At 40.7% G+C, this 27,571-nt stretch overlaps 1 protein-coding gene across 1 annotated transcript in view; it reads right to left on the minus strand.

The window, feature by feature from the left end:
• Positions 1-27,571, minus strand: part of PPP4R2 (protein phosphatase 4 regulatory subunit 2) — a 58,037-nt gene that overhangs the window by 18,814 nt on the left and 11,652 nt on the right. The window contains exon 3 of the mRNA XM_081105752.1: positions 2,091-2,261. Coding sequence (XP_080961878.1) covers positions 2,091-2,261 — 171 coding nt within the window. The remainder of the gene's footprint in view (positions 1-2,090; positions 2,262-27,571) is intronic.

The raw sequence follows: 27,571 nt of genomic DNA on the forward strand, positions 1-27,571 counted from the left end.
CTTAGTTGGCAGTTAACTGCCAATCTTAGTTGGCAGTTAATTTGCATATAGCCCTGATTAGCCAATGAAAAGGGTAGCGTCGTACGCCAATTACCATTTTTCTCTTTTATTAGTGTAGACTAGAGGCCCAGTGCACAAAAATTTGTGCACTCGGGGGTGGGGAGGTCCCTCAGCCCGGCCTGTGCTCTCTCGCAGTCTGGGACCCCTCAGGGGATGACCACTGCTGGTTTAGGCCTGCTCCCTGGGTGATTGGGCCTAAGCTGGCAGTCAGACATCCCTCTGGCATCCCGGGAGCCCTCGGGGGATGTCCACTTGCCAGCGGGGAGCAGGCCTAAGCTGCAGTCAGACATCCTTAGCGCTGCTGAGGAGGCAGGAGAGGCTCCCACCACCACTGCTGTACTGGCAGCCATCAGCCTGGCTTGTGGCTGAGCAGAGCTCCCCCATGTGGGAGCGCACTGACCACCAGAGGGCAGCTCCTGCATCGAGCATCTGCTCCCTGGTGGTCAGTGTGTGTCATAGTGACCAGTCATTCCCAGTCTTTTTGTTGTTAGGGTCAGTTTGCATATTACCCTTTTACTATATAGGATAGAGGCCTGGTGCACGGGAGGGGGCTGGCTGGTTTTCCCTGAAGGGTGTCCCGGATCAGGGTGGGGGTCCTGCTGGGGTGCCTAGCCAGCCTGGGTGAGAGGCTGATGGCTGTTTTCAGGCTGCCTGCACCCCCTTTAGGGTGTGAGTCCCCACTGGGGTGCCTGGCCAGCCTGGATGAGGGGCTGATGGCTATTTTCAGGCTGGCCACACCCCCTTTAGGGTGGGGGTCCCCACTGGGGTGCCTGGCCAGTCTGGATGAGGGGCTGAGGGTTTTCAGGCTGGCCAAGCCCACCAGTGGCTGAAGCTCCCAGACTCTCCTTTTTTTTTTTTTTTTTTATCCTGGGATTTATTTACCTGCTATAATTGAAACTTTGTTGCCGCTCCAGCTCCGAGTCCTTGGCCTGCTGAAAGCAGGTATCTGGGGTTTGTTTAGCATCTATAATTGCAACTTTGTTGCTTAGAGTGGAGCTCAGAGCAGGGCCGCGGCAGGCGGGGAACCTTGGCTTCCTCCATCACTGGAGCAAGCAAGCCTCCTGCTCACTTCAGCTGCGTGGCTGCTGGCCGCCATCTTTGTTGGTGGTTAATTTGCATATCTCGCTGATTAGCCAATGGGAAGGGTAGCGAAATTATGGTTAATTACCATGTTTGTCTATTATTAGATAGGATGAGACATGACAAAACTTAGATCATGCTAGTTATAGAAATGACCCAGAGTGGTATTTTTTGTCAGTGAAGACAAAGGCAGCCTTAAGACTGCCTTCCATCTACCTGCCCTTCCCTTTGGGAGAAAATTCAGCCTTAACTCAGATCCCATCCCCAACTGTCAACAAGACAATGTCCATATTGAGACTTCGTAAGAATGAGCCCTCCTAGTTCAGTGAGACCACACTATTGGACCAAAAGGTTCATCAATGAATCTTTGGAATTGATTTATGACCAAATAAGGGAACTGTAAATGTAAAAGGGGTTCTATGGAATATTACCTAAAAGGGTGATCTGATCATCAATTCATCACTGGGCAGGTAATGGCTGGTAGTCAGGCCCCAGGCATAAAACTTCTTTACTCAACAACTTATCTTTGCCTTAAACAAGCCCTGACCACTGTTTCTCTGCATGTGAGAACACCTTTTGAAATGTCTCTTGACAGACCCCTTCTTCTGGAGAGCAAATGATTTATGCTGCAATTCAATCCCCAACTTGCTTTTTCTCACCTTCTCTAATCTCCCTTACTCCCCTCCTTAATTTCAAATGCATGAAAGAAACTGTAAAACTGTCATCTGCATTTGAGATCTTGCTTTCCAACATGTGTCATCAGTTTGGCTCAAATAAACTCTTACAAAAAAAAAAAACTTAATACTGTACATATTTTAAATATTTGTAAGCTGAAAATCAGTAACTATATATCACAAAACTAAATCTAATGGATAGTCAGACAACCAGATGCATCAAAACTTAAAGAAAAATCTAAAGAGCAAACCTTTAAAATAGTATTAAGTGCATACCCATTAAATCCAGTGACAATTTTCAGTATTCTTTCCTTCATTTCATCAAAGGGAATATATTCGACATTAGGGTTGGGTGGACCTCTTGGTTCAGGAGCTGAAGTTCTGAAATCATCCATCACTTTCTCCAGCTTGAAAGTAAAATAGCCTTTAAATTGGGACCACTGAATCCTGCAAGAAAAAAAATTTTAAAAATTTAATACCATGTAGCTTTACAATTCTTGAACACAAAGCACAAATACAGAATTTACCGTCACTAATGCCACCAAAATGAAGATCTAATAAGTAGTAGAAGTAAGAATGTCTTTGTTCAGCAGTATGCACCATGCCTGATCAATCTGGATCATAAGCTCCGAACTGGTTCCATCCATTTCTCCCAACTCTTGACCCAAATGAAATCTAATCTCTGATAAAAAAATTTTTTTTAAATGAACTACCTCTGGCTGAACGCCAATTATGTGCTACATACACCCTATTCTTGGCATTTATAACACTATTTTGTTTACATTCTCTGCCACATAGCAAATCTAACCAGGAAGGTTTAACTGTCCCATTTAAAATACATTATTAGATACTGGCCCAAGTTCATATTTATAATGTCAAGTGTATGAGTCAAAATGAAGCCATACCCTAAGCTATAATCCTATATAATAAAATCCTAGATGGCATTATGCCCTCGCGTGAAGTCACCACAATATGGCCGCCCTCATGTTGTCACAGATGGCTGCCACAAGATGGCCGGCAGGGAAGGGCAGTTGTGGGTGATCAGGCTGGCAGGGAAGGACAGTTGGGCGATCAGACTGGCAGGGGAGGGTAGTTGGGGGGGACCAGGCCTGTAGGGGAGGGCAGTTAGGGGCGACCAGGCTGGCAGGGTAGAACAGTTGGGAGGGACCAGGCCTGTAGGGGAGGGCAGTTGGGGGCAATCAGGCCATCAGGGGAGCGGTTAGGGGGTGATTAGGCTGGCAGGCAGAAGCAGTTCCAGCAATCAGACATCCCCTAAGGGGTCCCATATTGGAGAGAGTGCAGGCTGGGCTGAGGCACACCCCCAACGCTCGTGCACACATTTCATGCACCGGGCCTCAAGTGCTCATATAATCTAGTAAAGAATCCCACCTCACCCCCATTTGTTAACGTAACAAAATGTCTCTGTGTTGATTTTGGGGCTATTGATGCAAAAATAGCAATGGGTAAAAATGATGACACTTCACCACAAATCAAGGCAGCAGTACCAAACTATACTATTAGTAGTCATCATCATCTTCACTATAATAATTTCACAGTAAAACAAACAAAAGTAAACCTGTTTCACTGAAATAATCAGACAAGAAGTGATGAGGCCCAGGTAAAGCGAACTGTGGGGAGCTTTAAAAACCCTACGAAAGCCCTAGCCACTTTTGCTCAGTGGATAGAGCATTGGCCTGTGGACTGAAGGGTCCCGGGTTCGATTCCAGTGAAGGGCACATGCCTAGGTTGCTGGCTCAATCCCCAGTAGGGGGTGTGCAGGAGGCAGCCAATCAATGATTCTCTCTCATCACTGATGTTTCTATCTCTTTCTCCCTCTCCCTTCCTCTCTGAAATCAATATAAATATATATTTTTTAAAAAAACCCTATGGTGTTAAATTATCAGTCAGGAATTAAGTAGCTCAACTGTAATAAATTATGAACACACTGTATTTTAAGTTTCAAATATCTAGTACAGTTACTCTAAATTAGATCCAAGAGATGCAATTTGAATTACACCATGGAAAAACACACCTTTATAAAATGGAAAAGATATATAGCTTTTTGTTGCAACACAACTATTTAATAAAAACAAAAAAATGCTTTCCTGACAATTATATAATTTGAGTACAAAAACAAGTCTTGAGCAAATCAACTGAAAATTTGATGACAAAAATAATTTTCTCAGAAATGTACTTATTTATTGGGTGAGTAGAAACCAGAAAAGAACAACAAAAAAACCTTATTTTCAACATGAAAATAAATTTATTCTAAACAGTCAGGTGCTCAAGAAACATTTTCAACTTTAGAATCAATTCCTCCACATAAAAAAATTCCCCTCCAAAATACATACTCAGATTTTTGCTGTTGTTGTTAATCCTCACCTGAGGATATTTTTCCATTGATTTTTTTTAGAGCGAGTGGAAGGGAGGGGGAGAGACAAGAGAGAGAGAAACCCCCCATGTAACCAGGATAGAGCCTGCAATCTGGTATATGAGAAAACACAGGTCTATTCAATAAGAATACTACAAAATTTATTAGAGTTTAAAAATAAAAGATATGTGTGTGTTTTCCTTTTCTGGTTATAGCAACCGTAGTCATTGTAAAAAAGTAGAATTTACAAAAAGAAACATAATAAAAATGGTCCATAACCTGCCTAGCAATCAAGTACATCTTCATGTATTTTTCACTAACCTTTATTCTATTCTTTTTACTTCTTAAATTTGGCACCCTAGTTTAATATTCCTTAGTTCCTACACCTTATGCATGGGATAGTCTCTAAAGACTTTTAATTTGCATCACATATGGTTGCACCATTACTGAACAGCTACCATTAAAAAAAAAAAAAAAAAAAATCTAGGGCCGAAACCGGTTTGGCTCAGTGGATAGAGCGTCAGCCTGCAGACTGAAAGGTCCCAGGTTTGATTCCGGTCAAGGGCATGTGCCTGGGTTGCGGGCACATCCCCAGTAGGAGATGTGCAGGAGGCAGCTGAATTGATGTTTCTCTCTCATCAATGTTTCTAACTCTCTCTCTCTCCCTTCCTCTCTGTAAAAAATCAATAAAATATATTAAAAAAAAAAATCTAGGGAGTGACAGCCCCCTTGGTCTCTGCCCTGTAAGTTACAACTTGAACAGCCATAATTTAACAAAAGATTCCCTGCTCAACACACAAACATTTCTGAGATCCGTGCATTGAAACATCCAAAGATGGGAGAGTGGGAGGGCCCAAGGGAGGAGGGAAGAGAAAAAGCTGAAATGACGCCTTGGAAACAGCCAGCAGCCCAAAGCTGGAACTCAGATCTCACCTTCCAGTCTTAGGAGAAGGAGGAATCAGGTTGCCTTCAGCCGGGAGGAGTAGAAAGATACAGTGAGCAGAGAGATCAGTGAGTGTTTCCAGAGGAGTGTTCTATAGGCCCTGTGCTGAACCCAGTGACCTGGGCAGAGAGAGCACAGAAGTGCCGCTCTGGTTGTCTGGTAACCACCACCATCTCCAGACAGAAAAACAAAGCACAGAGCCTGGCAGCCTCCCCTTGCCCTCTCAGAGCTAGTGAGTGAGTGTGTGTGTGTGTGTGTGTGTGTGTGTGTGTGTGTGGAGTTTGAGGGTGGGGGGGGGGGTGAGACAGAAGAAGCTGTAGCCGTGTCAGGTTGCAGAGCACATTATCTGCAAACCTGAGAACTAAAGCCACAGAAACATTTTCCCCCTGAGAGACAGGTGGGGATAATCCCAGGGAGGAGATACAAAGGTGAGGCTGCTGAGGTCTGCCAGTCGTCATCATGGGAGAATAAAGCCACAAAGGCAGTAGGCAGCGTGGGATTTCACTTTCCCTACAGGGGCAGTGCCCTGAGACCCAGGAAGCCTGGTCACAGAAGAGATGCCCACCTTTCCACATAATACAGGGCATTTTCCTCCACCACCTACCACACCCACAAAATTTGAGAAGCCAGATCACTGCAAAAGAAACTAAAAAGACGTTTGCTTCATCACCACCTATTGGAAAACAAAAGCAGAACTTCTTATCAACCTATTACAGATGTGCCACTCTTTAAAAAAAGAAAAGAAAAAGAAAAAACCTATTTCATTACCATAGATGTCTAGACAGAGAATACATCAAATACCATGGATAACCAAGGAAACAAGGCAGCTCAAAAAGAAAATAAAAAATCTTCAGAAAGTAAACTTAAAGACTTAAAAATATATGATTTAAATGGCAGAGAATTCAAGATTGAGTTCTGAAACTCAGAGATGCAAGAAAATACAAATAGTTAAATGAACTCAGAAGTAAGATCAACAAACAAAATGAATACTTTATCAGGTAAGAACTTTAGAATGAACTGGCAAGCTTAGGAAATAGAACTGACTAGATGGAGAAAAGAACTACTGATATGGAAGACATATCTAGAAATGAGGCAGATGAAGAGAAACTATCTGACTCCATCAGTAAGAATAATCCTATCTAATAAAGCGGGGATATGCAAATTGACCATCACAGTGTAACAAAATGGCAGCCCCCACAGCAGAGGCGGGGATCCCATAACACAAGATGGCTGCGCCCACAGCAGAGGTGGGATTCCCGTAATGAGCAATCAGCAGGGACCTGAGGCTGCGTGGCGCCGGGTTGGGGTACCTCAGGCCACACACCCCCGCCCCAGCACTGGGCTGGGGGACCTGAGGTTGCACCCCCCGCCCAGTGAGGCTTGATGGAGGCCCTCAGGCCGTGCCTCCCCCCAAGCCAGCGGAGCTTGACAGGGGACCTCAGGCCACACCTTTCGCCCTGGTGCTGTGCCGGTGGACCTCAAGCCACACACACTCCGGCCCTGGCGCCGGGCTGGGGGACCTGAGGTTGCACCCCTCGCCTGGCGGGGCTTGACAGGGGAGGGGCCAGCCGGGTCTGGGTCTCGTGCGATTCTGAGGTGAGCGCGGGTGGGTGGGGACTTGACTCTGGGTCCTGTGGCATGCCCCAGACTCTGACAGGAGGAAGATTTTCATATACATTTTACTAATTTTCTTTAATCTCTGACACTTCTATTATAGAGAAAGGGCAAATAGCAATATTAAAATATTTCCTCTAATTAATTCCCTTTTAATGTGCACGAATTTCATGCACCGGACCATTAGTTTAAGAATAATAGGTATACCAGGAAGCGGTAGAAAGGGACAGAGAGCCTATTCAAACAGTTGCCAACAACTTCCCAAACCTATGGAAAGAGCTAGATCCTCGAATCCAAGAAACAAATAGAGCATTTCAAAAAGGCCTTCTCCGAGGTACATTGTATTAAAGCTGTCAAATATTAATGACAAAGAAAATTCTCAAGGCAACCAGGGAAAATAAGGCAATTGCCTATGAAGGAAATCCCATTAGATTAATGTCAGATTTCTTAGCAGAAACTCTACAAGCAAGGAGAGTGGAATCACATATTCAAGCTACTGAAAGAGAGGAATTTCCACCCAAAAGTAATAGGTAAAGGTCTGAACTTTGCAAAGTGAAATAGAGATAAGATGCATTCAAGAATAAATGACTACTGTACATATGAAACTTCCCTCTGCATAAATCTAATGGTAACCCTCCCCAACACACACACAATCCAAAACTGAGGTGCTTAACTTAAAAAACTCAACCATATGCCGCCTTCAGGAGACACATCTCATCTATAAAGACACATATAGAGACTGAAAGTGAAAGGGTGGAAAACGATTCTCACAGCAAATGCCATTCAGAAAAAAGCAGGTGTCACCATATCAGACAAGAGATTTAAAGATAAAAAAGGTAACAAGAGACAAAAATGGACATTTTATAACGATAAAAGGGGCAAAAAAATAAAACACTGATATATATGCACCCAATCAAAAAGTACCAAAATAATTTATATAAAGCAACTACTAACAGAACTAAAGGGAGAAACTGGTAAAAACAAAATGTTAACAACGTACCTAAATACCCATTAACAACTACAGATAATTCATACAAATAGAAAATCAATAAGGAAACATTGGCCTTAAAGGACACATTAGACCAACTGGACATAATTGATATTTACAGAGCCTTTCATCCTAGAACAACAAATTAGATAACGTTCTTCTCCAGCGCACATGGGACATTCTCAACATATGCTGGGGCACAAAACTAACCTTAACGAATTTAAGGAGAATGAAATCATACCAAGCATGTTGTTCAACCACATTAGAAATCAACTGCAAAAAGTGGGAAAAACCACCAATGTGGACATGAAACAACATGCCACTAAAACATGACTGGGTCAAATAAAAAAATAAATGATATAAAAAGATACATAGAGACAAGTAAGAATGGCAACACAACATATTAAAACTTTTGGAAAGAAGCAAAAACAGTAATAAGAGAGAAGTGTATGGCCGAAACCGGTTTGGCTCAGTGGATGGAGCATCGGCCTGCGGACTGAGGGGTCCCGGGTTCGATTCCGGTCAAGGGCATGTACCTGGGTTGCGGGCACATCCCCAGTGGGAGATGTGCAGGAGGCAGCTGATCGATGTTTCTCTCTCATCGATGTTTCTAACTCTCTATCTCTCTCTCCCTTCCACTCTGTAAAAAATCAATAAAATATATTTAAAAAAAAAAAAAAGAGAGAAGTGTATGTCATCACAGGTTTATCTCAAGAAACAAAAGAAAAATCCCAAGTAAACAACCTAACACTACATCGTAAAAAACGAGGAACAAAAGCAGCCCAAGTCAGCAGAAGAAAGGAAATAACATTAGAGCAGAATTAAATGAAATAGACTTGGAAAAAAGACTCTACAAAAAAATAATGCAACAAAGAGTTGGTTATTTGAAAAGATTAATAAAATTCAGAAAACCCAGGCTAGACTCAATAAAGAAAAAAGATAAAAGACGAAAATAAATAAAATCAGAAATAAAAAAGGCAACGTGCCCTGGCAGGGTGGCTCAGTTCCTTGGAGCATCACCCCCTACACAAAAGGGTTGCGGGTTTGATCTCTGGCTGGGGAGCATATGGGAGGCAGCCAAATGATGTTTCTCACATCAATGTTTCTCTCTCTCTCTAAAACAATAAACAACAAAACCCAGAAAACATATCCTCAGGTGAAGATTTTTAAAAAAAGAAAAGGTAAGTTACAATACAACGAACTCTTGAGAAATACAAAGAATCATACAAGAATACTAGGAAAGAGTGTATGCTACCAAATTCAGTAACCTTGATGAAACAGTTAAGTTCATAGAAATCTATAACCTTCCTAGACTGAATCATGAATGAGTATAAAATCTAAATATACCAATCAACAGTGAGAGAATTGCAACAACAATAAAAACCTTATCAGTCCAGAAACAGATGGTTTTACTAGTGAATTCTACCAAACATTCAAGAACATTTAATGCCTGGTTAGTGTAGCTCAATGGTTGAGCCGCCCTAGACCCATGAACTAGGTCAGAGTTCGATTCCCGATCAGGGCACATGCCCTGGTTGCAGGCTCAATCGCCAGTAAGGGACATGCAGGAGGCAGCCGAGCAGTAATTCTCATCATTGATGTTTCTATTCCTCTCTGAAATCAATAAAAATATATGAAAAAGAACATTTAATACTAATCCTTTTTTTAAAAAATATATTTTTTATTGATTTTTTACAGAGAGGAAGGGAGAGGGATAGAGAGTTAGAAACATCGATGAGAGAGAAACATCGATCAGCTGCCTCCTGCACACTCCCTACTGGGGATGTGCCCGCAACCAAGGTACATGCCCTTGACCGGAATGGAACCCGAGACCCTTGAGTCCGCAGGCTGACACTCTATCCACTGAGCCAAACCGGTTAGGGCCCTTTTCAAACTCTTCCAAAAAATTGAAAAAGAATCAATACTTCCTTAACACTTTTTATGAGGTCAACATAACCCTGATGCCAAAACCTGGCAAAAATAACACAAAATATGAAAACTACACACTAATATCTCTGATGAATACAGATGAAAAAAAAATCCTAAACAAAATACTAGCAAATTGAAATAGGGTTCATTCCAGGAGCACAAGGATGGTTCAACATATGCAAATCGAACACTACAATACACTACATTAACAAAATGAAGGATAAAAATATACTAGTATACAGATTCAGAAAAACGTTTGACAAAATATATTCATTTATGATTAAAACTCTCAGTAAAATGGGTGTAGAAAAAAAGGTACCTCAACACAAGTAAGGCCATGTATGACTAACCCTCAGCTAATATCATACTCAATAGTAAAAATAGTTAAAGCTTTTCTCTAAGGTCAGGAAAAGGACAAGGATGTCCACTCTCACCACCGCTAGTCCTGGCCAGAGCAATCAGGCAAGAGAAAGAAATAAAAGGCATCCAAATTAGGAATGAAGAAGTAAAATTGTCATTTTTTGCAGATGACATGAATTTTTAAAAAATATATTTTTATTGATTTTTTTACAGAGAGGAAGGGAGAGGGATATAGAGTTTAGTTAGAGACATCGATGAGAAACATTGATCAGCTGCCTCCTGCACACCTCCTACTGGAAATGTGCCTGCAACCAAGGTACACACCCTTGACAAGAATCGAACCTGGGACCTTTAAGTCTGCAGGCCAATGCTCTATCCACTGAGCCAAACCAGTTAGGGTGACATGATTCTTTATATAGAAAACCCTAAAGACTACACCAAAAAGTTATCAGGAACAATAAAAAATACAGTCAAGTGTAGAATTCAAAATCAATGTACAAAAATCCTGTGCAACAATGAAATTTTAAAAAATGGAACGAAAAAAGCAATACTTCTGCAATTACAACAGATGAAAATACCTAATACTAACCTTTCAATACACTGAAAAGTACAAGACATTATTAAGATACTAGAGGCCTAGTGCACAAAATTTGTGCACGGGGTGGGGGGGTGGTGGTGCGGGGGGGTCCCTCAGCCCAGCCTGCACTCCAATCTGGGACCCCAGTGGGATCGGACCTAAACGGGCAGTCGGACATCCCTCTCACAATCCAGGACTGCTGGCTCCCAACCACTCGCCTGTCTTCCTGCCTTACTGACGCCTAAACACTACCCTGCCAGCCTGATTGACGTCTAACTGCTCCCCTGCCGGCCCGATTGCCCCTAACTGCCCTCCCCTGCAGGCCTGGTAGTCCCCAACTGCCCTCCCCTGCAGGCCTGGTTCCCCCCAACTGCTCTTCCTTACAGGCCTGGTCCCTCCCAACTGCCCTCCCCTGCTGGCCTGATCGCCCACAACTGCCCTCCCCTGCCATCCATCTTGTGTCCACATGGGGATGGCCATCTTGTGTTGGAGTGATGGTCAATTTGCATATTACCTCTTTATTGGATAGGATTTTGCCTTCATGGATTGAAAAAATCAACAGTTAAAATGGCCATATAACCCAAAGCAATATACAGATTTACTATAATCCCCCGAAATATACCAATGCTTTTTTAAAGAAACAGGACAAAAAAGTCATCAGATTTATGTGGACCCAGAAAAAAGCCTGAATAGCCTAAGCCAGTGATGGCGAACCTGTGACACGCGAACTCATTTTTTTGGTTGATTTTTCTTTGTTAAATGGCATTTAAATATACAAAATAAATACCAAAAATATCAAAAAATTTCTATATGTGACACGGCACCAGAGTTAAGTTAGGGTTTTTCAAAATGCTGACACACCAAGCTCAAAAGGTTTGCCATCATTGGCCTAAGCAAACCTGATAAAAAATGACCAAAGCCGGAGGAATCAATCTGACTTGAAATTATACTACAAAGCGACAATAATCAAAATGGCATGCTATTGACGGAAAACAGACACTTAGAATAAGAGCCCAGAAATAAACCCACATGTATGTAGGCAACTAGCTTTTAACAGAGGAGCCAAACACATTCAATAGAGAAAGGTAAGCCACTTTAATAAACAATGCTGGGAAAATTGGAATGCCACATGCAAATGAATAAAACTAGATTGCTGTTTGTCCCCATATAAACATTAACTCAAAATGGATCGAAGACCTAAATATAAGACCTAAAATAATAAGTTACATAAAAGAAAACAGAGGTACTATTAAACTTACAGACCTTGATTTTAGAGATTTTATAAATTTGACTCCAAAGGCAAGGGAAGTTAAAGCAAAAATGAATGAATGGGACAATATCAAACTAAAAAGCTTCTGCACAGCAAAAAACTGTCAATAAAATAAAAAGACAAATGACCTAATGGGAAAAGATATTTGCAAACAGCTCTGAAAAGGGGTTAATATCCAAAATATATAAATAACTCATAAAACAACAAAACAACCCAATTAAAAAATAGAGGACCTGAACAGACACTTCTCCCAAGAAGACACACAAATGGCCAACAGATATACAAAAAGATGCTCAACTTCACTAGCTATTAGAGAAATGCACATAAAAACCACAATGAGATACCAACTCACACCTGTTAAAATGGCTCTTAGACAAGTAATAGCAAGTGTTGGAGAGGATGTGGAGAAAAAGGAACCCTCATTCACTGCTGGTGAGATGTAAACTGGTACAGCCATTATGAAAAACAGTAGCAATTCCTCAAAAAATTAAGAATAGAGTTAGCATATAACCCAACAATCCCTCTTCGGGGTATCTACCCGAAAAATTTGAAAACCTTTATTGGTAAAGATATATACGCACCCCTATGTTCACTGCAACATTATTCACAGTGGCCAAGACATGGAAACAACTGAAGTATCCCTCAACATTATGACTGGATAAAGTTGTGGCACATATATACAATGGAATACTACCCAGCCACAAGAAAAGAGGAAAGGTTGCCACTTATAACAACATGGATGGATGGATCTTGAGAGTATCATGTTAAGTGAAAAAACTCAAGACAGAAAAAGAACCATATCATGATTTCACTCATGTGCTCTACAAGTGAACAAATGAACTAACAAGACAAACAAAAACTCAGACACACACAACAGTATGGTGGTTACCAGAGGAAAAAGGGATTAGGTGGGTTAGTGAAGAGTACAGGGTATGGAATGTATTATGACAGAGGGAGGTTTGTTTGACTTTGGGTCATGGGCACACAATGCAACATACAGATGATGTATCTTAGAATTGTACATTTCAAACTTATATTATTTTATAAACCAACTAGAGGCCCGGTGCACAAAAATTCGTGCACTCAGGGGGGAGGAGGGGGTCCCTCAGCCCGGCCTGTGCCCTCTCACAGTCTGGGACCCCTTGGGAAATAACGACCTGCTGGCTTAGGCCTGCTCCCAGGTGGCAGAGGGCAGGCCCAATCTCTAGGTGCAGCCCCTGGTCAGGCTCAGAGCAGGGCTGATTGGGGAACTGGGGCGCCGCCCCCTGTCATGCACAGAGCAGGGCAGATCGGGAGGTTGTGATGCCACCCTCAGTCACGGTCAGGGTAGGGCCGATTGGGGGGTTGGGGCACTGCCCCCTGTCACACTCAAGGCAGGGTCCATGGGGAGGTTGCAACGCCACCCCCTGTCATGCACAGATCAGGGCCAATCAGGGAGTTGGGGAGCTCCCCCCTGTCATGCACAGAGCAGGGCCGATCAGGGGGTTGAGGAGCTCCCCCCGTCACTCACAGAGTAGGGCTGATAGGGGAGTTGGGGTGCCGCCCTCTATCACCCACAGAGCAGGGCCGATCAGGGGGTTGGGGCACCGCCACCGTCACACTCAGGGCAGGGCCGATGGGGAGGTTATGGCTCTACCCCATCACACACAGAGCAGGGCCCGTGAGGGGAGGGGGGGGGGGGGCTTGGGGCGCCGTACCCTGTCACACACAGAGCCGCAGGGCGATCAGGGGGTTGGGGTGCCTTCCCCTCTCACGAACAGAGCAGGGCGGATAGAGAGGTTGTGGCCCCGCCCCGGTCACACAGAGCAGCAGGGTGATCAGGGGGTTTGGGCGCTGCCCCCCGTCATGCTGATCCCGGTGCCAGGAGGCATATTACCCTTTTACTATATAGGTTAGAGGCCTGGTGCACGGGTGGGGGCCGCTGGTTTGCCCTGAAGGGTGTCCTGGATCAGGCTGGGGGTCCCCACTGGGGTGCCTGGCCAGTCTGGGTGAGGGGCTGTGGGCTGTTTTCAGGCTGGCAGGTGACTGAAGCTCCCAACCGCTCCTTTTCTTCTTTCTTTTATTCTGGGCCAGCTTTAGCTCTGAGGCTTGGCTCCAGCTCTTAGGCCTCGGCTACTGAAAGCAGGTATCTGGTTTGTTTGGGTTCTATAATCGAAACACTGTATCAACTCCAGCTCTGAGATCCCGGCTGGCCGAAAGCAGGTTTCTGGGGTTTTGTTTAGCTTCTATATTTGTAACAATGTTTCAAACTGCAAGGTCAGAGGCCGGCAGCGGCAGGCGGGGAACATTAGCTTCCTCCGTCACTGAAGCAAGCAAGCCTCATGTTCGCTTCAAGCTGCCTGGCTGCCAGCCGCCATCTTGACTGGCAGTTAATTTGCATATCACCCTGATTAGCCAACGGAAAGGGTAGCGGAGGTAGGGCTAATTACCATGTTTCTCTTTTATTAGATAGGATGTCAACCCAATAAATTTAATTTTAAAATAATCCCAAAAAACAAACCAGCAAAAAAAATTTAGGTTTACTTCCAGTTCATTACAATTAAAAATTATTGTATGGTTAATGTCCTAACTTTGCAGGCATCTGTTTATTACCTTAGGATAGATTCCTCTTAGCGGAATTACTAAGTCACGAGTCTGAAGTATAAATATCAAAACTTTGACACCTACTTTCAAAAGCCCTTCCATAATGCTGCAGCACTTTTACAGTACCATTGGTATAGAAACACCTGACTCATTCCAGTATCATAACCTTTTAAAACTCCAATTATCAGACAGTAGAAAAACACTTTATTTTGCATTTTACTCACTGCTGGTGAAATTGAATATTTTAACCTGTATTTACTGGCCACAAGACATGTGTGCGTGTGCGTGTGCGTGTGTGTGTGTAGATCCCTTACCATCCCTCATTCTGGAGTTCATCTATTTGGCATTAATGACATTGTGAACTGAATAATTCATTGTCAAAGGGGGATGTCCTGTGTTGTAGGATGTGAAGTAGCATCTCTGGCCTCTACCCACTAGAAGTCAATAGCACCCAATCCCCCAACACTCCTAAGTGTGACAACCATAAAGTTCCTATACATTGCTAAATGTTCCCTGGGAGAGAAAAATTGTCCCCACTAAGAATGACAGTCTCACCCCCACCCATTTAAAATGGTCTCTTTCTTACTCTGATTGTATTATGAAAAAAGTATTTACCATGTGACACAAGTATGAACATAATTTTTGGACTCACATTTTGTACTAACTGCTTCAAAAACAAAAACTTTTCTTAGGAGAATTATTTTTTTTTTTGTAATCCTCACCCAAGGATATTTTTCCACTGATTTTTAGAGAGAATGGAAGAGAGAGGGAAAGACTGAGAAAAACATTGAAGTGAGAGAAGCACATCAATCAGTTGCCTCCTGCATGAGCCCCAACCAGGGACTGGCCGGGAAGGATCCTGCAACCGAGGTACATGCCCTTGACCGGAAACGAACCCTGGACCCTTCGGTACCAAGGCTGACACTCTATCCACTGAGCCAAACCAGCCAGGGCAATAAAAACTGTTTTTATATAAATGTGGAAGTGATGTTAAAATATATATTTGTCTAATTTTTTTTTATTTTAAAATTACCTTTGAAATATTACACATTTCCCTGCTTAGAACAAAACTTCATATCTGAAGATGGTATAATACCTGATCCAAAGCAATAAACTTATGACAAAAATTCTGAAAAGAATTTGTCACCAAAAGTAAATTTTTCTTCTTTTTTAATTCTCTCCTGAAGATATGTTTTCACTAATTTTAGAGAGGAAGAAAGAGAGAATGAGAGATAGAGACAGACATTGATGTCAGAAGAGAAACATCAATCAGTTGCCTCCTATAAATGCCCCCACCAGGATCAAACCCAAAACCTGGGCATGTGCCCTGACCTGTAACCCTTAGGTGCATGGGACAACACTCCAACCAACTGAGCCACACTGGCCAGGGCTGAAAGTGAGTTTTTCAAGTTAGAGTGACAAATATCTCAGGATAGCTGTACACATAAAGAATGCAATCAGATGAAAATGAAAACTTCAACAGGTAAAGAAAACATTCGGACAGGACCTCAGTGTAAGCTCAGATTTCTTTTTTGGCAACTTGTATATTCATGATAAGGATTCTATCTAACATTCTAAAGATTCAAGTTACTTTACTCATCTACCTCCCCATACCAATTAAAACAAAAAAAGTGTGTTTGGGTTAAGCTGATTTGCACTTGACTCCTGGCTCAACCTTCAGCCCCTTATTGAAAATCTCTGTAAAATTTATTATTTATTGGTGTTTGGAAGTTTGACCCAGAGTTGTGTGCTACTTTAAAATTTCTAAGTAAATTATTTAAATAAAGATATGCCCTTGCCAGTGTGGCTCAGTTGGTTGGAGCGTTGTCCCATATATCAAAAGGTGGCAGGGTTCGATTCCCAGTCAGCACACAAATCCAAGTTACGGGTTTGATGTTTCTCTATCTCTCAAAACAAACAAATACATGAACAAACAAATAGAAAAATAAATAGATTTAGAAAGTTTTTTCCTTTACATAATATCAAAAAGGGGAAAAAAATCACTTAAAGCACAGCATCTACTGCAAGAAACATTTGTACTCTGATCTAAGAACTACCTGCACATGGATAATCCTTCCTCAGAATCTCCACCTACATATAATAAAACTAAGATAAACTGGAAAAAAATTTAATGGAAATGTTTTTAAAACAAAACTGACACAGCTAAAGTCATACTTGATGGTGAAAAACTGAAAGCCTTTTTTCAAATATCAAAAAAGGTGTGCCCTTTTATTCAACACTAGAGGCCTGGTGCATGAATTCATGCACGAGTGGGGCCTGGCCAGCACACCCCAATCAGGGCCGATCAGGCCAGACTGGCTTTGGGGAGGGACTGTGGGCAGCTGGCTGGCTGGCCCTGCCCCCTGTTGAAAATTTGCATATTAGCCTATGCAAATCCTATATTATTATATATATTATTAATATATATAATATATATCCTATATATTATATATATATCCTATATTATTATATATATATATATCCTATATTATTATATAGGATATTGCAATATCCTATATTATTATATAGGATATTGCTGGTAGTCCTAGCCAATTAGGCAAGAAAAATAAAAGGCAACTAAGTCAGGAAAGAATAGTAAAACTGTCTCTATTTACAGACAACATATTATTATATGTGAAACACCCTGCCCTGGTCGGGTTGCTCAATTGGTTAGAGCACTGTCCCAGTATACCAAGGTTAGGGGTTTGATTTTTGGATAAGGCACACATGAGAAGCAACCAATAAAGGCATAAATAAGTGGAACAACAAATTGATGTCTGTTTCTCTCTCTCTCTGTCCCCCTCTAATGCTTCCTCTCTAAAAAAAATTTATAAATTTTAAAAGAAAACAATTCTACTTACAATAGCCTCAAAAACAATGAAATACTGAGAATTTACCCAAGAAACTAAAAGATTGTTATACTGAAAACTATTAAGACAATAATGAAATAAACTTAAGACACAAATAAATGTAAAGATTCATGTTAATGGATTGGAAGATATGGTTAAAATGTCCACACAATCTAAAGCAATCAAAAGAGTCAAAGCAATCCCTATCAAAATTCCAATGTCATTTTTTCACGGAAATAGAAAAAAAATCCTAAATTTGTATGGAATCACAAAAGACTCAGAAAAGCCAAAGCAAACTTAAGAACAACAAAGTGGAGGCATCATGCTGCCAGATTTCAAACTATTCAATAAAGCTACAGTAACCAAAACAGTATGGCACTAGCAAAACACAGAACAAAAAGCCCAAAAACAAAGCCAAGAATATGGGGTCAATTAAGTTTTGGCAAAGAATACAAGAGTATACAATGGGGAAAGGACTATCTCTTTAATAAATAGTCTTGGGAAAACTAAATAGCTACATGCTAAATAAAGAATGAAACTGGAAGATTCCAAAATGGTGGCAGAGTAAGTGGAAGCTACACAGACACTCTCCCAGGTCCAAACTGGAAATACAACTAAAATACAGAACCACCCTGAAAAATCAACTGAGGACTAGCTGGAGAGAACCCCGATAGCCAAGGACAGAACGTGGAGACCTCACCGAGACTGGAAGTGTGGAGACAGGAAAGGGGTGGCTGGGCTCCCACAGACAGCAACTGAAGTTCTGGAGGGACATCTCAGCTATGGGAGGATTCCCACTGAGAATCCCAAGCCCATACCACAAGAACTGAGAAAGGTGCCCACAAAACCTCTGGCTATGAAAAGCAGCAGGGCTCTTGTCTGCCGGACAGCTGGAGACAGGGCTGGAAATGCAGGCACCATCTTAAAAGGCCAACACACAAATTTTCGTGTGAGGCACTCACATTGGGTTCTGGCAGAGGGAGAGCTGAGTAGACTGGAGTTGTGTGAGGGGAGTCCAGGCTTGGGGTTCTGGGGTTAGAGATTGGAGGGCAGCCACCTTGGTTTCCTTTCCTGAGTCATTCCCTCACCCTGTGGTGGAAATCTTTAGATACAATTTTGATATCTAAGCAGTCTTTGCCTGGGGGTAAAGAAGTTGTCCCGCCCTGTTGGAAGACCTCTCAACCTACCCTGTGATCAAGAGCCTGAGGCTAATCAAGTCTAAGTGTCGATGGGACTGCAAAACAGAGGCTGGTCTCTGGAGGCTCTGAGTCTTTCCTTGCATGATAATCGCAGGCCCTGGGCTAGGAAAAGCAGACCCTGGTGTACATCTTGGTCCCAGTCCCAGCAGAGGGAGCAACAAGCTGTGGATTGCTAATTGCTTCAAACAGGGTACTTAGGATCAGTCACAAACAGCATCTGAGATTGTCCTGCTCTAGATTGGGAGTCATAGCAGATCTACCTAAAACAGACACAAATTCAAACAGGCAGCCAAAATGGGGAGAAAAAAAAAAGTCCCAAATGAAGGAACAGAATTCTTCAGAAGAGCTAAATGAAATGGAGATAATATATTTATCACACATAAAAGTTCAGCATAATGATGGCAAAGATGCTTAACAGCATGAGACAAGATATAGTAGCAATGAAGAATGACATAGCACTAATAAAGAACACTGGGAGGAATACACAACCTATTGGGAGAAGATGAGGATTGGATCATTGAATTAGAAGACTGGGCAGAAAAGAATAACTCAGAGAACTAAAAAGAAAAAAATCAAAACAATTTAAAAATAGGAGGACAGCTTAAGGGAGTTGTGGGACAACATGAAATTTAATATTCACATCACAGATATGCTAGAAGGAGAAGAAAGTAAGAAAGAGATAGAGACTGTGTATGAAGAAATAATGGCAGATAACTTCCCTAACCAGGTGAAGGAAAAAGTAACACAAGTCCAGGAGGCACAGAGAGTCCCAAGCAAGAAGAACCCAAAAAGACTCATACCCAGACACATCATAATTAAAATGGCAGAATTAAAGACAAAGAGAGAAGGAGCTCCCATAAGGCTGTCAGCTGATATCTCACGAGAAACTCTACAGGTCAAAAGGGAATAGCATGAAGTATTCAAGGTAATGAAAAGCAAGGATCTGAAACCAAGATTACTATATCCAGCAAGGCTATAATTCAAAATATGTGGTGAAATAAAGAGCTTCCCAGACCAAAAAAAAAAAAAAAAAGCTAAAGGAGTTTAACACTACCACTGTAAGAAATGCTAATGGGACTGCTGTAATGAGAATAAATGGAGAGATACATAATTAAAATAGCAATAAATAAGTACCTATAAAAAAATAACCTTAAATGTAAATGGGTTAAATGCTCCAATCAAAGGCATAGGGTAGCTGAATAGAGAGGAACACATGACCCATATATTTGCTGTCAGCTCAGAACAAAAGACACATAGAATGAGAATGAAGGGCTGGAAAAAAATTTTCCATGCATATGGAAATGAAAAAAAGCTGGGGTGGCAATACTAATATCTGACAAAACACACTTCAAAATGAAGGCCATCACAAGAGACAATAAAGGTCACTACAAAATACTAAAGGGACTGATCCAACAAGAGCATATAACCCTGACAAACATATTTGCACCCAATATAGGAGCACCTAAATATATTACCAAGAAACTTCTGGAGGACTTCAAGGGAGAGATCAACAGCAATAGAGTCAGAGTAAGGGACTTTAACAGCCTGCTGACATCACTGAATAGAGCTTCCAGACAAAATACTGACAAGGAAAAAGTGATTCTAAACAACATACTAGACAAAATAGATTTAATTGACACTTATAGAACATTTCACTCAAAAGCTACGGAATGTACATTCTTCTGAAGTGCACATGGGTCATTCTCAAAGATAGACCACATGTTAGGACACAAAACAAGTCTCTACAAGTTTAAGGAGACTGAAATCATATCAAGTACCTTCTCAGATCACAATGGAATGAAATTAGAAATCAACTACAATAAAAAAAACTCCAAAACATGGAGGCTAAATAGCAGGAAAAAACAATGAATGGGTTACCAACAAGATCAAGAAATAAAAAAGTTCCTGGAAACAAATGAAAATAAATACACAACAACCCTAAATCTGTAGGACACATCAAAAAGCAATCCTGAGAAATTCATAGCACTACAAGCCTACCTCAAAAAAAATTAATAAGCGATTTAACCCTACAACTTAAAGAACTAGAACGAGAACAAGAAAAGCCCAGAGTAAGTAGAAGGGAGGAAATAATAAAGATTAGAGCAAAAACTAATGACATAGAGGCTAAAATATCAAGCAAAATATCAAAACCAAGAGCTGGTTCTTCGAAAAGATAACAAAATTGATGAACCTTTAGCCAGGTTCATCAGGAAACAAAGAGAACCCAAATAAATAAAATCTGAAACAAAAGAGGTGAAGTTACAATGGACACCACAGAAATACAAAGGATTAAAAGGAAACACTATGAACAACTATATGCCAACAAGCTGGACAACACAGATGAAACATACAAATTTCTAGAAAAATACAGTCTTCCAAAAACAATTAGAAAACTGGAATAGGCCAATAAAAAAATGATGAAAATGAAGCAGTAATCAACAACAACAACAACAAAAGCCCTGGCAGTCCATTAGGCCTTACAGGGATTTTACAAACATTCAAAGAAGAACTAACACCTATCCTCCTACAACTATTCTTTTTTTTTTTTTTTAAATATGGAATGCTTCATGAATTTGCATGTCATCCTTGCACAGGGGCCATGCTAATCTTCTCTGTATCGTTCCAATTTTAGTATATGTGCTGACGAAGCGAGCACCTCCTCCAACTATTCAAAAAAATCCACGAGGAAGGAACATTTCCAAGCTTTTTAGGAGACCAGCATTACCTAATTCCCAAACCAGTTAGACACTTCAGAGAAAGAGAACTACAGGCCAATATTCCTGATGAACATTGATGCTAAAACCCTCAACAAAATATTAGCAAATCGGATCCAGCAATATGACCAAGTGGGATTTATTTCTGGGATTCAAGGCTGGTAAATATTCAAATTAATAAGCGTGATACAACATATAAATTGAAAGACAAAAATCACATGATCATTTCAATAGATGCAGAAAAATGCATTCAACAAAATCCAACACCCATTTTTTAAAAAATATATTTTATTGATTTTTTTACAGAGAGGAAGGGAGAGGGAGAGTGAGTTAGAAACATCAATGAGAGAGAAACATCGATTCAGCTGCCTCTTGCACGCCCCCTACTGGGGATGTGCCCGCAACCCAGGTACATGCCCTTGACCGGAATCGAACCCGGGACCCTTGAGTCCCCAGGCCAACGCTTTATCTGCTGAGCCAAACCAGCTAGGGCCCAACACCCATTTTTAATAAAAATTCTTAGCAAAGTGGAAATAGAGGGACTGTATCTCAACATAATAAAGGCTATATATGACAAACCTTCAGCAAACATCATACTCAATGGGCAAATACTAAAACCATTTCCCCTAATAACAGGAACAACAAGATAGGGATGTCCGCTTTCACCACTCATATTCAACATAGTACTGGAAGTCCTAGTCACAGGAATGAGACAAGCAAAAATAAAAGACATCTAAATTAGAAAGGAGGAAGTAAAACTCTCATTACTTGCAGATGACATAATATGGCACATAAAACACCCTAAAGATTCCACCATAAAAACTACTAGATTTAGTAAGTGAATTTGGCAAATTTGCAGGCTACAAAATTAACACCCAGAAATCAATGACGTTTTTATATACCAATAGTGAATTAACAGAAAGAAGAAACTAAATAAACAATCCCATTTATCACTGCAACAAAATAAATGAAGATGCTTAGGAATAAACTTAAACAAAGGGGTAAAAGACTTACACTCTGAAAACGACAGGGCATTGAAAACAAAGACAGAGGAAGATATAAACAAGAGGAAGAATATACTGTATTCATGGATTGGAATAATTAACATAATTAAAATGTCCATAACTACCCAAAGTAATCTCCAGATTCAATGCAATCCCTATTAAAATACCAACAGCATATTTCACAGATCTAGAATACTCCAAAATTTATATTGAACTAAAAAGACCCCTTTCTCATGATAGCTGTAGCAATCATGAGAAAGAACAAAGTTGGAGGGTTCAAAATACCAGATATCACATTATATTACAAAGCCACTGTAATAACAGCCTGCTACTGGCATAAGAACAGCATATAGATCAATGGAACAGAGACCCTAGAAATCAACTCAAGCCATTACATTCAACTAATATTTGGCAAAAGAGGCAAGAACATACAAAGGAGTCAAGACAGTATCTTCAATAATTGATACGGGAAAATTGGACAGATGCATACAAAAAAAGTGAAAACTAGACCACCAACTTACACCATTCCCAAGAACCAACTCAAAATGAATAAAAGATTTAAATGTAAGTCATGAAACCATAAAAAAAAAAAAACCTAGAAGAAACCATAGCCATCAAAATCTCTCCTAGGTCAAAGGACACTAAGGAGAAAATAAACAAATGGGACTACATCAAAATAAAAAGCTATGCACAGCCCTAGCCAGTTTGATTCAGTGGATAGAGCATCAGCCTGTGGACTGACAGGTCTCAAGTTTGATTCTGGTCCAGGGTACATGCCCAGGTTTGCGAGGCTCGGTCCCCAGGAGGGGATGTGCAGGAGGCAGCCGATTGATGATTCTCTCTCATCACTGATGTTTCTATCTCCCTCTCCCTTCCTCTCTGAAATCAATCAAAATACATATATTTTAAAAAACTACGATGAGATAACACCTCATTAGGTGTTAGGATGGCAATTATGAAAAGGACAAGAGGATGTACAGAATGGGAACCCTTTTGTACATTGTTGGTGGGAATGTAAACTAGTGCAGCCACTGTGGAAAACAGCATAGGGATTCCTCCAAAAAGTAGTAATAGAACTATCATATAATCCAGCAATCCCACTTTTGGGTATATACATAAAGGTAAAAAACAACCATTATCTTGAAGAGATATCTGTACTCCCATGTTCATTACAGCATTGTTCACAACAGCCAAAGGAAACAACCGAAGTGTTTGCAACAGATAAATGAATTTTAAAAAAATGTAATGTAGCCGAACCCGGTTTGGCTCAGTGGATAGAGCGTCGGCCTGCGGACTGAAGGGTCCCAGGTTCGATTCCGGTCAAGAGCATGTACCTGGGTTGCGGGCACATCCCCAGTAGGAGATGTGCAGGAGGCAGCTGATCGATGTTTCTCTCTCATCGATGTTTCTAACTCTCTATCTCTCTCCCTTCCTCTCTGTAAAAAATCAATAAAATATATATATAAAAAAAATGTAATGTATACAACAGGTCCTCAAAAAACATCACTTCATTCAAGATTGTTTTGTTATAACATTAATGAGATGCCATAGGAACTTAACTCTTGTTTTATATCAAATAGCCTATGGTAAAAATGGTTCATTATAGGTCTTTTCACATAAAGTGGCAGAACCTATAGACAACATTGAGATTCACTGTGTGTATGCAATGGAATATCATTCACCCTTTAAAAATCCTGTCAGTTCTAACAACATTAATGAACCAGGAGGATATTATGCTAAATGAGATGAGCCAGAAAGAGCAAGACAAACACTGCATGGTATCATTTATATGTGGAATGTTGGGGGAAAAAAAGTAGCCCTAGCCCCGTTTTGGCTTAGTGGAGAGAGTGTCAGCCCACAGAGGAGTCCCAGGTTTGATTTCAATAGGTCCCAAGGGTACATACCTCAGTTACAAGCTTGTTCCTCAGCCCCGACCTCAGTCGGGGTGCTTGTGGATGACAAGCAATCAATGTGTCTCTCTCTGTCTCCCCCACTTCCTTCAACTCTCTCTTTAAAAATTAATGGAAAAATATCGAGTGAGGATTGACAAAATTGCCTGTAGATGTAAAACCAAGGCCCTGAACTGACCTTTGTTTTATTAATACACTCACTAAATTGTGTGGATGTAAAATTTTGATGACAATACAAACAAAAAGGTAAAAAAAAAAAAAAGTTTAGAAAGAATTGGGTAGTGCTAGAGTCTAGAACAGGGGTGGGCAAACGTTTTGACTCGAGGGCCACAATGGGTTCTTAAACTGGACCGGAGGGCCTGAACAAAGCATGGATGGAGTGTTTGTGTAAACTAATATAAATTCAAAGTAAACATCATTACATAAAAGGGTACGGTCTTTTTTTTTTTTAGTTTTATTCATTTCAAACAGGCCGGATCCAGCCCGCGGGCCGTAGTTTGCCCACGGCTGGTCTATAAGCTTGGTTGGGTTCAAATTTCAGTTCAGTCATTTTTTCATCTGTATGACCTAAGACAGGTAAGCCTTCCTTTGTTTCCCCATCTGTAAAATGGCCTGCTGAGGACTGACATCAGTGTGAACAGAGTGCATCTCTAAGCTACTCTGTGGCAGGAAAAGATACAAAAGAAGAGTCTAGCTGTCTTCAGAGAATTCATACTCTAAATAAAAAATGATAGCATAGCAAAATATAGAAGTATAATAATCATTAAATACTATAGGGGGCTAAGATATGCTTAACCAGGGTCAAGGAAAGTTTTCTAGACCCCATAGTATATTATCTTAAAAGATTATCTTAAAAGATGAGCACAAAAGAAAGATCTGTTCTAGAGAGAGGGCGCAGTATGTAGAAACGCACTGGGATGAGGGAGCATGATATATTGGAGAATTTGTGAGTACAGTACAGCAAAACCTTGATACAACGGAATAATATGGGCAAAGTGGTGTCTATTAAAGCCAAAGGTCCGTTATTCCCTGAATATGTATGTTAAAAATTTGGCAAATTAGTTCACCAGTTTTTATTTATGTAGACACATTTATGTAATTAAAATTAAATATGTGTGAAAAGTTTAACTTCACAGAATGGTATTTTAAATTTATACTGAACAGATCTAGTAAATACATGCATTCACCAGTCACCACGAGCAAACAAATGCACATGGCTGGAGCGTGGCTTAGTGCGCATTGGAACATCAGCTGGCACACGTTAAAACGGCTGCAGAAAGCCACACCATGCCAAGACAGAACCTGCCAGCGCGATACGGTGTGATTATGTGCTAATTATTCCCCAAACATTGTTTACGAACATTGATTTCTAGATTTAAAAAGTAGACTATAGTTGTAGAAAAAAAATAACATGTTAATTTATTTATAAAGATAGCCTGGTTAAAAAATTTTAAAATTAAGAGGGTGTTAATTTTCACATTACATAACAGACCAGAAATTTTGTCCGTTAAATCCAAAGTCCGTTAAATCCAGGTCTGCAAAATTGAGGGTTTACTATGTTTAGGAGAGCAGGAAAACAAAGGGATAGCAAGGTAAGTAGAGATTCGATCATAAACCTTAAAATGTCATAAGGATCTAAATTTTAACTTCAGCAAGGAGTAGGGTGGTAAGATTTTAATCATGGAAATATGATATTTCCATTGTTGCACAACCACTGCTAATAGCAGAGATTAGAGACTAGACCAGACAAGCAAAACTGAAGTTAGGGAACCATTTAGAACAGCGGTTGCCAGCCTTTCAGACCTCACAGACCACCGGTTGGTGAACACTGATTTAGAAAGCCTATACAGGAACTCTGGCAAGATGAGAACGATGGAAAGATAAATGTCTACAGAACCATAACCATATTGCTGTCTGAGTCTTGATGTCCATTCCCAATAACACTGCTGTATTTCAAATTCTCATTTCTTCTAGTTTAAAGTCCCATAATAATCTCCTTGACTTTCCTGAATTAGACACAAGTTACCCAAGGGAAAGCTCTGATTTATCTCCCCCTGCTAAAAAACCTTCAATAACTACTTTTACGAAACCTTTTATTTTCTTCCATGTCAAAATTGGCGACCAAAGAACTTGAAACTACAGGGAGGTAAAAAAAAAAAAAAAAAAAGCACTCAATAGAAGCATTATTAACATAATAACTACTACTATTTATTGAACACTTACTGTTTACCAAGCACTTAAGTTTTCCATTATTATCTATTCATACTATGAGGTACTTTTCATAGATGAGGAAACTAACTTAACAGGACCTGACTTTAAAATTTTTCTTAGCTGGTATGGCTCAGTGGATAGAGTATCAGCCTGCGGACTGAAGGGTCTCGGGTTTGATTCTAGTCAAGGGCACATGCCCGGGTTGCGGGCTCATTCCCCAGTTAGGGGGCATGCAGAAGGCAGCTGATCCATGATTCTCTCTCACCATTGATGTTCCTATCTCTCTCCCTCTTCCCTCCTCTCTGAAATCAATAAAAATGTTAAAAATAAGTAAATACATAAACAAATGTTTTCCTAAAAAGTGTAATTCTCAGAGGATGGCAGTGGTGCTATAGTTTTCTTCTCTCCAAAACCCCACATATCGGATACAATGAGACAGCAAAGCCTAAAACCAATAAACAAAAACTTTTACAACTAAACTGAACTAGCTAACAAGGTAGTTACACACACACACACAAAAATGGGTCAGGAGCAAGTGACAGTCGCATGAGCTGTGTATTATCAAGACCTGTGCAAGGAAAAAAAGAAAAAGAAAGACCTATGCAGAGAAAGCAGAGAAAAGTCATGGTACACCTGAAGGACCTAGGAATAAATAGGAAAACCACAAAAATCCAATAGGTATTGACTAGAAGTAATGGCAGCACAATTCGGGAACAGCAGCTAAAAACAATATGGGTTCTGCCTACTCCAGAAGTGAGCCCATAGAAGGGACATGCAGGGAGAGATGAAAGGAAGAAGCCATCTTGCCCCCATAAGCTCTTGAAAGTGATCCAACCAACTCCCATCCAGAAATGACCCCAAAACGAGAAAGGAACAATAGAGACGAAGGTCTAAATGAAAGTAGAAGTAGAGAAGAAAGCACACTGCCATGCTCTGAAACACTTCACACAAAAACAGTGAAAGAGCTCCGGGAAGTTAGAAAAGATACTCTGAACCCTGCCTCCTCCTCAAAGTTCAGGAAAACTAACTTCATGTAAAAACACACAACAAAAATATATTCAATATGAAGTTATAAAAAAAAGTGGAGAATAAGAAGTAGAGTAACATCCCTATAGACAACAAAAGGAAGCTAAAAATTTTGGACTTGTCCAAAGAACTCACCCTCTTAATTTTAAAATCAGATCACAATTGTATCATACTATTTCAAAATGAACTAGACACTGAGAAAAATGATA

This window comes from Myotis nattereri (assembly GCF_964212035.1).
Source record: "Myotis nattereri genome assembly, chromosome: 14".
Lineage (NCBI taxonomy): Eukaryota > Metazoa > Chordata > Mammalia > Chiroptera > Vespertilionidae > Myotis > Myotis nattereri.